Source organism: Pleuronectes platessa, chromosome 9 (genome assembly GCF_947347685.1).
Source record: "Pleuronectes platessa chromosome 9, fPlePla1.1, whole genome shotgun sequence".
NCBI classification, from domain to species: domain Eukaryota; kingdom Metazoa; phylum Chordata; class Actinopteri; order Pleuronectiformes; family Pleuronectidae; genus Pleuronectes; species Pleuronectes platessa.
In genome coordinates this window covers 10980498-10993891 of record NC_070634.1, presented here as the reverse complement: position 1 = coordinate 10993891, position 13394 = coordinate 10980498, and the positions used below count along the sequence as shown (strand labels likewise).

General features: G+C 40.7%; 1 protein-coding gene across 1 annotated transcript in view; it reads left to right on the top strand.

The window, feature by feature from the left end:
• The window catches only part of polrmt (polymerase (RNA) mitochondrial (DNA directed)), a 45613-nt gene extending 32882 nt beyond the window's left edge, over positions 1–12731 (top strand). Inside the window, exons 16-21 of the mRNA XM_053431204.1 lie at positions 2041–2093; positions 5709–5807; positions 6089–6161; positions 7342–7433; positions 9313–9386; positions 11947–12731. Of these exons, the coding sequence (XP_053287179.1) occupies positions 2041–2093; positions 5709–5807; positions 6089–6161; positions 7342–7433; positions 9313–9386; positions 11947–11996 (441 nt within the window). The 3' untranslated portion in view covers positions 11997–12731. The remainder of the gene's footprint in view (positions 1–2040; positions 2094–5708; positions 5808–6088; positions 6162–7341; positions 7434–9312; positions 9387–11946) is intronic.
• The last annotated feature ends 663 nt before the right edge of the window (positions 12732–13394 follow it).

Sequence of the window (13394 nt, the reverse complement as noted above, 5' to 3'; positions counted from 1 at the left end):
ACGTCCCGCATTAAATGTTTGTTTACTGGCTTTCCAGAGGGTCATCACAGACCCAGAATGAAGCTGAAGGGCATTTGACGGGGTCCTTGTGTCCTCACTGTTCACCTAGGAATGTCAGAGTGCAGCAACAGCAACAAAATCATAAAATGAGTTGGTCTGTGGCTGACAAAAGCCAACCAACAACTGATATGAGCTGAACCAGAGACTTTCTTCCCACCTATAGTTCCCCAGGTCATGTAAAACCCTAAACTCGAACCAGAGAGCCACCATGCTGCTTAGTATGAACTGATTTCCCCATAATACAAGCAGAAGCAGACTTTTTCTTTTTTACAAAAAAAGCACTTTCATTACTCGTTCTTGCAGAATAATCACATAAGAGACATGCACTGTAGTTTTGTTAGTGTAAACTGAATGAATGCAAACCATCCAAAGCACTGTGCTCCCTTAACAAGCAGTTGGCCGCCTGCTGCCAGTCATATCTAGTAGATAGTAGCTCGTCGTTCCCACCCTGGCATGGTTTCAGGGGTCAGTGAAAGAATGCCCCCCGCTGCATATGCCTCGGCTCTGCTCTCTGAATGGACCCCTCAAGGTCTCCAAGATTAAAGTCTTCTCTCCATTAAGACTAACTGTTACTGTTTGGGTGTCGAGAGAGAACATAAAATGTGTTCTTCATATGTGAAAGACAAATGAAATAGGTTCCAGTTCATGTGAAAGCACCTACTTTTAATCTGCGGTTTTGTGGAATACTGCTGATACTTAAGCTACAGCTTTCCCCTCCGCCTGCCTTTCCTGTCTGTGGGGACAGTGCATCACAAAGAACTCTCTCTAGCTCCTGTCCTGTTCATATGAGAATACTTATGTGTGTGTGGTTGCTTATACTTTGCTTATACTTTCTTAATGCAATGCAGTTATGTTGTAAACTGTCAGGGTGTGACATAGCAGAGAGAGGGATCATTCTAAATTGTAAACCAATGATAATAGTTAAAACAAAAGTAAAGGAGAGTCGGGGGTGTTCTCTAGTTGTGGTTCAGTTTACACTTGTGCAGGATGAGTTCAACATTACAGATTCACTGGTTTTCAGGTGATAGACACAAGTTTTAGTTTTCCTGTAAATACTCATTTACACAAACCAGTAGAGAGATCCGTTTTTGTTGGGTGTGTTACTGTCAAGTGCACAGCAGGATGTTAACTCCTGAACAGTTCACAAAACTATTCACTCAAAAGTACAATGCAGTTCCCTCAAGGGCTGCTGTAAAATCGCAGGAGATCAAACGATTAAACTTATTCCAAGAGATCCCATGACATTGGGTAGAATTTCAAAGAAAGTATCTAGTCTAATCCACTCAATCTCCAGGCACTATACAACCACAGCTATTTACTTCAGTGAAGCAGAGTTGAACCGTTGAACCACGGCCTCAGCTTTTAGGGTTCAAGTCTCCTGCGTTGCGTTTCAGTGTCACCTGGCTCCCTGTGGTCACTGACCTAAATAAGCATCTGGTAAATGTAACATGGATGGATGGATAGGAGGATGGATGTTTTTCTTTGTTTATCCAAGTATGATTTGATAGTAAATGAATTTCCTTTTCATTAGTCCTCGGTATGTAGGCTGAAAAATCCACCATGAATATTGTAAATCAGTCATGAAATAAGAATACTTTTAATGTGATAACATTATTTGGTGACTCATGTCAGCTGTGGTTTTATAGAGTTAAATTTAGTAATGTGCTGAATGCAATATGCATCTTTAGCAATGAACAATAACACCTGTAGTTGGATATTCATTTTATTTGCTGTTTAATTTAAGGCCTTGTTTGGAAATTGAACTAATGTAAACACAACCATCAGCCTAAAAAATGCAGATTTAGCAGAGTTTCTGCTTTACGCATTTTATCTAAACATCATTATAATCTTTTGGTTTGTGTGCGTCAGATACATTACATCATACATTTTGTAAGACATATCAGTCATTATTTATGTCTGGAAGTGGATTTACTTGTGGATTAACCCTCTGTTTTCTTTGTCTGTGTTTTATCTCTACAGATGAAGAGTATCATGCAACATATCAACCTCAAAATCAACCATGACATCAAAGAGTGAGTCCTAGTGGCACCCGTCTGTTTCTATCTGCATCTGTACTCTCACACTAACTCTGACCCACAACTGGTTCAACAATACCACTTCACTCTCTCAATCATTGACATTTTGAGCTGAACTGTCACCAATAACTGTCACCAGTTATTCTGATAAAGAAACAGAAAGGCTGCTGGGAGAAAATAGTGTTTTAATTTTTTCATTTATTTGAGTCACAAGTTTAGAAAAAGTAGCTTCAGACCACTCAATAACTTTGTGTTTGGCTTTTAGAGGAGGATGAAAGTAGAAAGTGGAGCTCTCCTGAGGCAATTAGCTTTTCTCAGGAACTTCAACCGCACAAAAACTTTTCTCCAGTGGACGTTTTCGCTAATTGCCATCTCAAGGTCGGATGTAACTTTACATTTATCACATATTAGCAAATGCGATCTGAAAAGTTTAGAAATGTTTGAAAGCATAGTTTCACACTTCCAGTTGTGTGACGTTAAACTGAGACTTTGCTAACAGGAAAGAGTTTAGATAGGAATTAGGGGCAGGCCAATAAAGCTATACTGATATGAACATTTAAATTTTGTCTACCACGTAGGAATGAGTAAAAAATTAATTCAAGTATTCTATGAGAATTAGAAAGACTTTAAATTAAACATGTGTAAAACAAAATTAATAATGGGTTCAGTTACAGTTTTTCAGTTTAGATTAATAAGATTGTATTGGTGACGGCAGGTTTTATGTCACTCCAGAGCAACACAGGCTGTGCTCTATCAGTGAGCTTGGTAAAATTGAGAATAAGGATTATTTCATGTTTTGTTTTCCGTTTTACGAAGATGTACGGGATGTTGTCTTTAGTAATATGTCCTCCATTTATGCTGATTTCTTTTGGTTGGATTATTATAGGGAAGAGAAGTATTATTTCAGCAGATTCTGTTTGCGAGGCCTGGGAAAGAAGGCTGAATTTTTTGTCTAAGAGTTGAAGAACCAATTTTTTGTGGTGTCTTATAAACCAATGAGAATTGGACACTAATGTGTGGACATGAAAGTAAAGAAACAATCATCATGACTGACAGTTAAATAGGCATTTGTGCTATTGCAGACTAGTTAATGTATCGCAAATGACAGAAATAACAAAGCGTTACACCCTTTATTCCCAATAGGTTCATCAGAGGGGGTTGAGATTTAACATGTAATGGGAGTCAACACATTTCCAATTGAATTTAGTTTTTTTTTATACCAGATCATCAGTTTATGCACCTCCTGTGATTTCCTGAATATCTCATTACTTGTGTCATCTGTAGACGACTGCTAATCATAGTGAGGCAGGACAGATTTTAAAAGAGGAGACTGAGTCAGGTTGACAGATGCTCACCTCTGTCCTAGAGAACAAAAAAAAGACAGAACGAGTGACAGGAGACGGAGATGACAAGGACTGACAGTCGTCCTCTTCAATCTGACATCCACAGTGCCACAGGACCAGCAACGTCAATACTGAACTGCCAGCCAGTAACGTGCCAGGAGGGATGGGGGATTTTAGAGTGGATGGGAAGGAGGGGGGGAGAGACTCTAACAGAGGCCGACTTGTCTGAAACGTAAATTTTACTGTCAGAGAACGTATCGATGGCAAAAATCGGAGCTAAATTTGACACAATTGAGCGGCTGTGGCTGAGGGGTAGAGCGGTCGTCCTCCCACCAGAAGGTTGGCAGTTCAATCCCAGTGTTCCCCATCTGAATGCCGAAGTGTCCTTGGGCAAGATGCTGAACCCTGAATGGCCCCTCATAGAAAAATACAGTGCTGCTAATAGATGCACTGTATGAATGTGTGTGTGAATGGGTGAATGGCAAACTGTAATGTAAAGTACTGAGTGGTCATCAAGACTAGAAAAGTGCTATATAAATAATGACCATTTACCATTTACAATCGCCATGGCGGATTTTCTTCCTTCCACAGAGACACACAAATGGAAGCAGCCACAATTTGACTTGCTGTAATTAAAATAAACATAGTTCATAGCTTTTAGTATTTCTTGTTATATGAAGTGAACCATCACTCTGCTAAGAGGCTAGAGAGCTGTGACGCTTCAGAGAGCTTGTGGTTGCGAACCCTTAGAGTACAGACTGTGCACCTTGCTAGTCTGTTGGGCCCATGGGATTTGAAGGTGACATGCTTGCTTGGTGTGTCTGTGTGAGACAAAGGAAAAGAAAAGAGGGGAAAGACAGTGTTGTTGAAAGCATCTCTAGCCGAGTGTGCTTGCAAATATATTTTCAGGGAATCTTGTTTTTGTTCATCTAAAGCCCAAAGCAGCAGAACTAAAAGCACCCTGATGTGAAAAAATCTAACTTTTCAAAGCAAACAAGACTGAAAGACAGGCACTGTGTGTGTGGGTGTGTGTGTGTGTGGGTGTGTGTGGGTGTGGGTGCACGGTGTGTGGGTGCACGGTGTGTGGGTGCACGGTGTGTGTGTGCACGGTGTGTGTGTGCACGGTGTGTATGTGTGTTTTAGCTTGGTCCGAGCTCTCTCCGCTCGGTCTGCATTTCCATTAGAGCAGCGTTCTGCTCTGTGGCAGCCCAGAGGATTTGAATGGCACAGGCTCAGTGTAATGGGAATATGGGGATGCAGATTGGCAGGATGCTTCTTTTACTGCCAGCTCCATCAGCAGCAGCAGCAACAACACTGCATTTATATTACTTTGTAATATTCCTTTTATATCACGTCTACACTTCTCATATTGACTGTTGTTTAGAAGATGCGAGTCGCCCGGAGGTCACATAGTAGAAAATACATATTGATGTTGAAATCCCAGCACGGCAAGCTTTCTGACTGAATGCAGGGAAAACTAATGCGACTTCATGATGCAGCTGTTAATAATACTAGTATTACATTTATGCTTTTTCTGCTCTTGTAATTACATTTGATTTGTTTTATAATGAAAGATCCACAATAACAACCAGAATGTAATCAAGATTTACCATTAACCACTGACCTGAAAATGAAAGGTACCCAGCGGATGTTTTGACCTCTAGTGCTACTGACAGAAGTCCTCGACAGCTCCATATCACAGTTTATTTGTTTCTTCACAGGCACTTTTGTTTATCCAGTTACATGAAAGGATTTGATTTAAATCCATCTCAATAATTCCCAAACGGGCATATCATTTTTGCTTTGAAATTTATCACAATATGGTTGATGAAAAAGCTTGAGCTTCCATTTCATTGTTACTTTGATGTTGCCAAAGAAAATAATAAATAAACACTATGTGTAGCTGCTAAGTTAAGATATGATGAAATAGAACTTAATCCGAAAGGAGATTCTGAATAACAGAGAATAACGCAATAGTATGAAAATAATATGTGTAATGAGGAGAAGTAGAGGACCACCACACTTTATCTGGCTTTATAAACCGTAACATTATCAGACTTGCCTTCTATTTTGTTGGCTATGTGATATATGCTATTTGAACTTCTTTCTTCCAAGTGGTCCACGAACCAGTTTTCAACCTTTGTGAATTATCAGCACATAATTAGGCATAGAAGTTTGGCTGACAGCACATTATGTGTATATCAGAACGAATGAAGATATCAGAAAGTCCACAATAGTTTTATTTTCTTTGTTTTCTGTCCCTTCACAGGCGGCCGGACACGGTCAAACAGAAGAACGCCTTCCCGCCAAACTTCATCCACTCTCTGGACTCCACACACATGATGCTAACTTCTCTCCACTGCTACAGGTATCAGTTAACATGCTGCACTTTTTACACAAATGTATTCAGTCCAGAGTCATTTTTCTAAAGACAGTTTGTGATGTGAGACCTCAGGTTGACTCCATGTGTGCATTACTTAAAGTCCCCTGTCATCTGAAAGGCAATTATCACAGATAGGTGTGGTATGATATGCTTTAAACACAGTGATCACATTTTTACAGACTCAGGTTCTTTACAGGTTTTAGCAAATGATGTCTTCAGTACTGTCTACTCTTTCTTAAACCTTCTCCCTCTGTGTTCGATCCCAGTGCTGGTCTGACATTCGTCTCGGTTCACGACTGTTTCTGGACCCACGCCCTCACCGTGGACACCATGAACAAGGTATCGAATCACAGAACAGTCTCTTTTCACTCCCACCTCTCCCCATTGTGTCCCTGTGCCTCGTCCTTACCATCATCCCCCCACACCCATATCCATCTGGTCTGATCACATATCATTGGGGGTTTGTATCTCCTCTTTTTGCTGATTAATTGCAGCTAAAGGTGTCATTGCACATTCTTGTTAATCTGATCCAGGCTTCTCCATTTATTTTTAGCAACAGAAGAATGATTGTAACACTGATTTCATTGTAGCACTTTTGCTAGTGGATCATTTGTGTAGCTTCTATTAAGGTAAAAAAAAACGTTCTCCCTCCCCGGCCTCACACATTACCAGGCTGCAGACTGAAGGAAGCACCATCACACAGAGCCTGTCACGTCGGATAAATGACTGTCGGCCGCTGCCTGCTGAAACTAGCTTGTCAGCAGGCCTAGACTGAGATGCGGCGCTGAATTAAATGGACCGAATTACCATAAAGCCCCAATTTTCTGTGGAAGTAGCTTCAGAGCACTGTAACCATGTTATGTCTTCACACAATCTCAGAGGAGTTACAACCAATGAAGCAGTTCCCTTTATAGGTACATTTATTTTCTCTCATATTCTCTTGATGTGTATGAGTGAATGCCTCCAAAATTACACAGCTACTTGAATCGGCAGAGGGTAATAAATATATCTTAAAAAATCACAGTAAGCATCATATTTAAATGGCAACTCATCCAACCCTCTATCATCTGAGTGATCCAGTTCCTGATCAGCTGGAGGAGTTGTTGTTCCTTGAACTGCACAAACCACAAAACTACTGAATGGAAAACATTCAAACTCCCTTTTAGTTGTACTGAAGAAGGAAGAGTTGAAGATTTGTATGTAGTCTTTTACCCCTTTTAAACCACAATTAATGACAACTATTAGAAATGTCTATATACATATGAGCTCTCTGTACATTGTAGCAACATGTTTCTCTCCCCTGCTCAGTGCTCATCCTTGAGTGGTTGCTAATGGGGTAAACTTGACTATAGATCCGGATCCTGCAGACGGTACAGAAAGTATTAGCACTTATCTTTCCCAGGACAGTTGGACTCTCTCATGTCGTTTTCTCTTTCTTAGCTGGTCACCAGACACCAGAATAGTCTGAGATGATCAAAGTAACTCAGGGTACAAACTTTTCTTCTCTGCCTCCTGTCAGGTCTGTAGGGAGCAGTTTGTCGCCCTGCACAGCCAGCCAATCCTGGAGGACCTGTCCAACTTCCTGCTACAGAAGTACTGCAATCGGCTCCAGTGAGTTCACACACACACATTGGATTTCACGCACACATGCACACACAGTCGCACTTACACAAGTCTCAGGAGCAACGCTGTGTTCGTCTACCAGTCCTATGATTCATTTTGTAGCATCTCCTGTTCATGGTCAAAAAATATTGTCATATAGTTTTAGTATGTCAGTGAAATATTAGCACAAATATTATATAATAGTATTGCAGTCCACCTGCAGTCTGTCCCTCTGGCTCTGTTTGGATCGTTCTTATACAATGAGCCATCATTTCCATTAGTCACTGTGTATGTTAATGCTACACTGTGATCTGTATGAACTTGTATGGTATTGACAGAGGCTATCGTACACTGGACATGCGACTCCCACATGTACAAACATTATTAAACAGTCCAAACAGAAGAGCTCAGATTGTATGACTATAAAAGTTATATTAGCGTAGCAGAGATTTTCCTCTTGTTGTTTCAAGCATCGGATATAATATAATTTTCTCCACTTCTCTCCGTGTGTCTGTGTTAATGGCCTCAGGCTGGGTTACGCTCATCATCTAACTGTGTTTTTCTCTCTTCGGGATAATTGGACACCTTCTCTACAGCATGAACTCTGCAGGAGCCCCTGTTCTCTGTCTCCCTCTCTCACACACACAGACACATTACTCTCTCCTAAAATTCGCCAGTATACTTATTCTCATTTACACCAGAAATAAGGGACGTGTGGGATCACAGAGACATCCGTCACAATATGAAACTAAACAGATTTCTTGCCATCAGCACCATTTTACCCAGTTAAATTCAAATGAGCTTTGCTTATTACGTCTCTTCAGTCTTTTGCACTTTATCTACTGAGAGGGAAACTTTATTCGTTCTCACATACTTAATAGGATTTCGTGATTTGTGGACATTGTGGTCCATTATATAACTTGAACAATTATCATGTGTAAACTTAGTGAATTGGATATTAGCCCGTATACTAAGTAGTACATCTTTATGTATTTATAGTTTCTGGATTTTTCGAAAAGGTAAAATCAGAAAACTGTGCTCTTAACAGGTTAAGCAAGGGGATTCCACTTTATTAAGAAAAAGAACATCAGAGACACATTTTTTATCAACACATTAGGTCCCATAATTAAAAATATGTCAGCAGGGGTCCTTTAATACAATCATTATTTAATCCTCTGCCTGTGTGTAAATTAAAACAATGATTATGTTTGGCATTTAGATAAAGTATATGTGGACACATGGCTCTATTAAACAGTCAGACAGATTTGTAGCTGTGAAAACACCAGGTGTCTTTCATTCTTATTCTCCGGCAATGTGCCCAGTAATTTTATGATGATTGCAAATTCTTCTTAAAGAATCTACTCAGTGACAAAAGGATGCGTTAAACCTGTCAGTAAATATATTACATTTGTGTACATCTACTTCTACTAGTTATATATGGTGCATTCAAAGGACGTTCGAAGTTGAAAGGTTATAGTGACATTTTGGAGTCGTTGAATCCGGTCAGCACCCTAACGTTTGGAGATCACAGGATTTTCTTTACAACTCACAGACACTGGCGTCAGCTCTTATCACCACTAACCATCTTGACATCTTTGTTGTCAAGGGTTAGGGTTAGGGTTACCCTCACCACTTTTTTTCATTTTCGCGTCAGTCGAGTGTTAGAAGCGTCAGTGCATGTCTGAAATCAGCTTTAATGTGACCTCCCAAGTGTGAACAACCCAGTGAAGTTGAAATGCGAGAGGCCAACTGACAACAGAAGCCATGAAAGTTACTTGATTGAGGGCTAAGAAATAGTTAAAAATCCAATTCTCTTCTATAAAGACTGAAACATTTTCTCCTGAGAGTCAATAAAGTTTTAAACTTCTATTTTCCTCCTTTGTTTCAGGCCTGAAGCCAAGAACAAGAAGTACCAGGAGTACAGGAGGCTGCTGCTTCTTCTGGCCAAAGTTCCCCAGACAGGTCAGTGTGTGTACAACTGTCTGGCCCCTAAACACCTGAGGCCTGTGCTACAAAGCAGGTTCAACACACCCAGGAATCCTGCTGTCTCAAGGCTTCACTGAACCTAAACTGACCATAATGAATAACCTGAAGTCTGGAGGTTGCCAACCTGCTCAATTAACTCTGGGTTTTCCTGTTCAGCTACGAGAGCGTTCATCTGGAAGATTCATTAATTACAAGCAACACTGTCACCCCCATGAATTATCCTAAATAATATGAAATGAGAAAGACCCGTGATACCTGTAGGTCGATCAGATTATAGCGACAATCAAAAGTGATATTCGGGAAAGTTACGGCCCATTCCAAAGAATGCAATATCTAAAATATTCACCTGGACTCAAGGATGACCTGATTAGATTTTGGTGGTCAAAGGTTAAAAGGTCAAGGTAATTTGACCTTGCTTTGTTTTGAACTCAATATATTAAGAATAAGACTCAAGGATGACCTGAGTAGAATTCAGTGGTTTCCTTTTGATGCCACTGCAAGCGTCTCTCTCTTGTTGTGCGGAGTGGAAGAACTGAACAGAAGCAGCGTGTCGCTCTCTGTGCATCAGGTGAAAGCTTTGCTGTTTCATAACCTCTCTCTCCATCTGAACACTTCAGTGTCAGCCCGGCTCCGACAGCTGGTTGTATAATTTCATTACTGTTAATTGTGGCCCTCCTCTGCATAATCAGCTTATGTGGCAGAGATCAGTCAGGTGTGCTCCTGATGGGCGTGTGCCTCTAGGCTAAAATCCATTATAATCTTCAGTTCTTCACTATAAAGGATCCTGAATTTATTACAGTGATTCGGTTTTAGTTTGTAATCCAGCCGGAGATCACTTGAATCAGGAGCAGATATCAGCAGAGAACTGAGGGAGAGGACACTGAATAACTCAACAGATGTTATTGTTTGATGATGATGATGATGATGATGATGAAGAAGATAGTACAGTGGCAGTCAATGAGAGATGGTGAATGTATCAGATCAGTGTTCAAATGTCCTTCCTCTATCATTTTTCTTTGGTGTCATGTAATACAGCAAAGGATACTAGATACACTTTTGTAATCATGGGACTATTCTGTCTTTTACCATCAGTACATAATGTTCTTTGACAAAGTAAATTCAGAAGAATGCAAGAAAGAAAACAAACTACGTAGACTGAAGTTTGGAGCTGCTAGCAGTGAAAATTTGCATATACATGAGCAAAAGCTGTGTGAAGCAGATTTTATTTTGATACCACTTTTTTTTTTTTTATACATGATCAAGGATGACTAGGCATTTATAAATATTGTAGTTGCTCTAATAGGTTTAAGGCTTGATGTGAGAATTTTTCGGCTACCAAATTCTTGTGGTTTTTCCCCAATAATTAACGCTGCAGCTTCTACTGGTGTACACACCTGTCAGAAGCAGAGTGCAGGACAAGGCTTTATCCAGAGCTGACATTTGGATGCATGTGTTCATTGTTAACTTGCTGGTGCACAGTAAAAGTAAAAAGTTCAATTTAATTTCAAATTTTTCTTTTGTAGATTGAAGCTCTGTCTCCTCGCACCAGACTCAGAATACGACAGAACAAAAGTCCAAGCAAATTCCTTCATTAATCATTAATCACATGAAGTATGAACAATAAAGCAGTGATTGTTCAAATTTATCAGGATAAATAAACCTACTGTATTGAATATACAGTAAATATAGTCATGTTACCTGCAGCAGGAATCTAATTTAATCTGGTTAAAATGTATTTTTAACCAGATATTCTGATCAGCCTCAATGTGTACTTTGTGTTCAGCATTCTAAGAACCTATACAAGTCAACTACCAGCATGCTAGCATCATAATCCCTGAAGGGATAAAGCAGGGACATGTTCCTCATCTCTGCACCATTATTTCTACAATGGGAGGGTCCCAGTCTCTGCACCCTCGACAACCCGTCGGCGGAGACATCATGTTAATGAGTTGTCTGTCATCCCTTTCTCCAGAATATCTCGAGTGCCTTGAGGCAACTTCTTCAGTTCTGATACAAATGTTCCCTTGGACTCACGAAGCAACTGCTTGACATGTAGTGGTCAATGTCACTGGGATCTTACAAAACATGTTCTTGGTCTTAAACTGATTGTGAAAGGTCAAGGTGACCTGTTCTTGTGAGCACTACAACTCAGGAACACCTTCAGGGAACGTAGCCAAATTTGGCATAAATGTTAACTTGGACTTAAAGAATAACTGATGAGATTTGGAAAGTCAAAGGTCAAGGATCAAGGTCACAGTGGCCTCACAAATTGTGAATTTTAATTTGGTGTCTTGAACATTAAATGATAAGATTTCAGTTGTCAAAGGTCCTGGTGACCTCATATGAGTCTGGGAAAAAAAACATATATAGAAACTGCATTACCGCCATGCAATATTTCTAGTTTGTTCATGCTAAACTAGCTGTGTTAGCCCTTCTGACGGTCTAGAAAAGTTCGGCTCTACACGAGATGTACTTTTTGTAACTGCGTACCACTGATGTAAACCTGCTCTGACACCTTGCCTCTTTTTCTCTCCAGGTGATTTTGACCTTGAGCAGGTGAAAGAATCCACTTATTTCTTCAGCTGAGTGACCGGTGAGGGCGAGTCAGCGGAGGGAGATGAAAGGAATTGACAGAGAGCAGCAGGAGCTGGCTGCAGGCTCCGGGGTCTCAACTGGTTTTGGCTCCCTCGGACATCAGCGCATTGATTGAGCCGCGCCTCGGCCCGCCTCCTGGTCCTCAGGCTGGCTGGAGCTGACAGAGCTGCTGGAGGCCTTCACACTCAGTGAACCTGCCGGATTAAGTGACTGGTGGGTTAGTGGGAGGGAGGGTGCGACACACACTCGTCCAGATGAGGGAATAAACTCTGGATGGGAATGTTAAGACTTCACTCAGTGTAAAATACCTCTTACAATGGACGCTTAGGTCATATTCCGGTGTGTGGAGAGAGATCGTGTGTATGACAGAGCCTTACTGAATCACATGTGAACTGTGTTAATTTTAAGCCGTGTGTGTGTGTGTGTGTGTCATGCTGGGATGACCGCAGAGCGCTGACCCGCCTCTGCTACAATCCCACCCAATCATCGATCCCATCACTTACAGGCTGTCAGGATGCTTTCTGACACGATGCTCATTCATTAGACATTTTTCTGAAGAAGTTTGAAGAGGAAATGACTGATAGACTGGAAGGAGAAATGTGGAAGGATGAGATGTGGGGCTTTTCCACGACATTGGCTCCCAGCGTACTCTCGATTTTTACCTTCTTGCTGCGACTAAGCATTTCTCAGTCGCCTAAAAATAAAAATACAATGTGTTTCTTAAAATGCCTCCTTATTCATTCCGTGGTTCAAATAAATAGACAGTACTCTTAGCAGGTTATTTGGTTATATCTGCACATTTCAACTCCACAGTGTCTGATGAAATGAAGGACTCCTTTTAGATGCACCACAACAGCTCTCGCAGGCTTCACTAATCAACTCAGATCGTATTTTTCTGGGCCAGCACCACATCTAGAAGTAAAAATAGCAGGAGCGCTATCTGATCATGGCTGGAAACGTTGCAGCAGCTCCAGACAAAAGGTGCCGTTGATGTTCAAAGGAAAACGTCGGCTCAGCCAAACAAAGCTGGCTGAGTGACAATGTAATGAAACGGAGATAATCTTTGAGGGGGCATAAATGGTGAGCTGATTTGACTGTAGGTTTTCAGATGATTTGCATTGCAACACACATGCTGACACTCTTCATATTCTAGGACATGCATGAGATTTTAAATGATATATCACCTTAATGATATGACAGCTGTTGAGAAATTAAAGGTATATTCACACACCGAATGTGAAGTAGAAATCTGAAGGGTCTGTGTGTTTTCTCACCTGATTTCCTTTCATGCCCATAAAGGAAAACCTTTTTAATGGCACCAGACAGCAACAACAACTGGGATGTAGCTGTTCTCTAATTAGAATGGAGAAGTTGGACATCTTTGCTGTA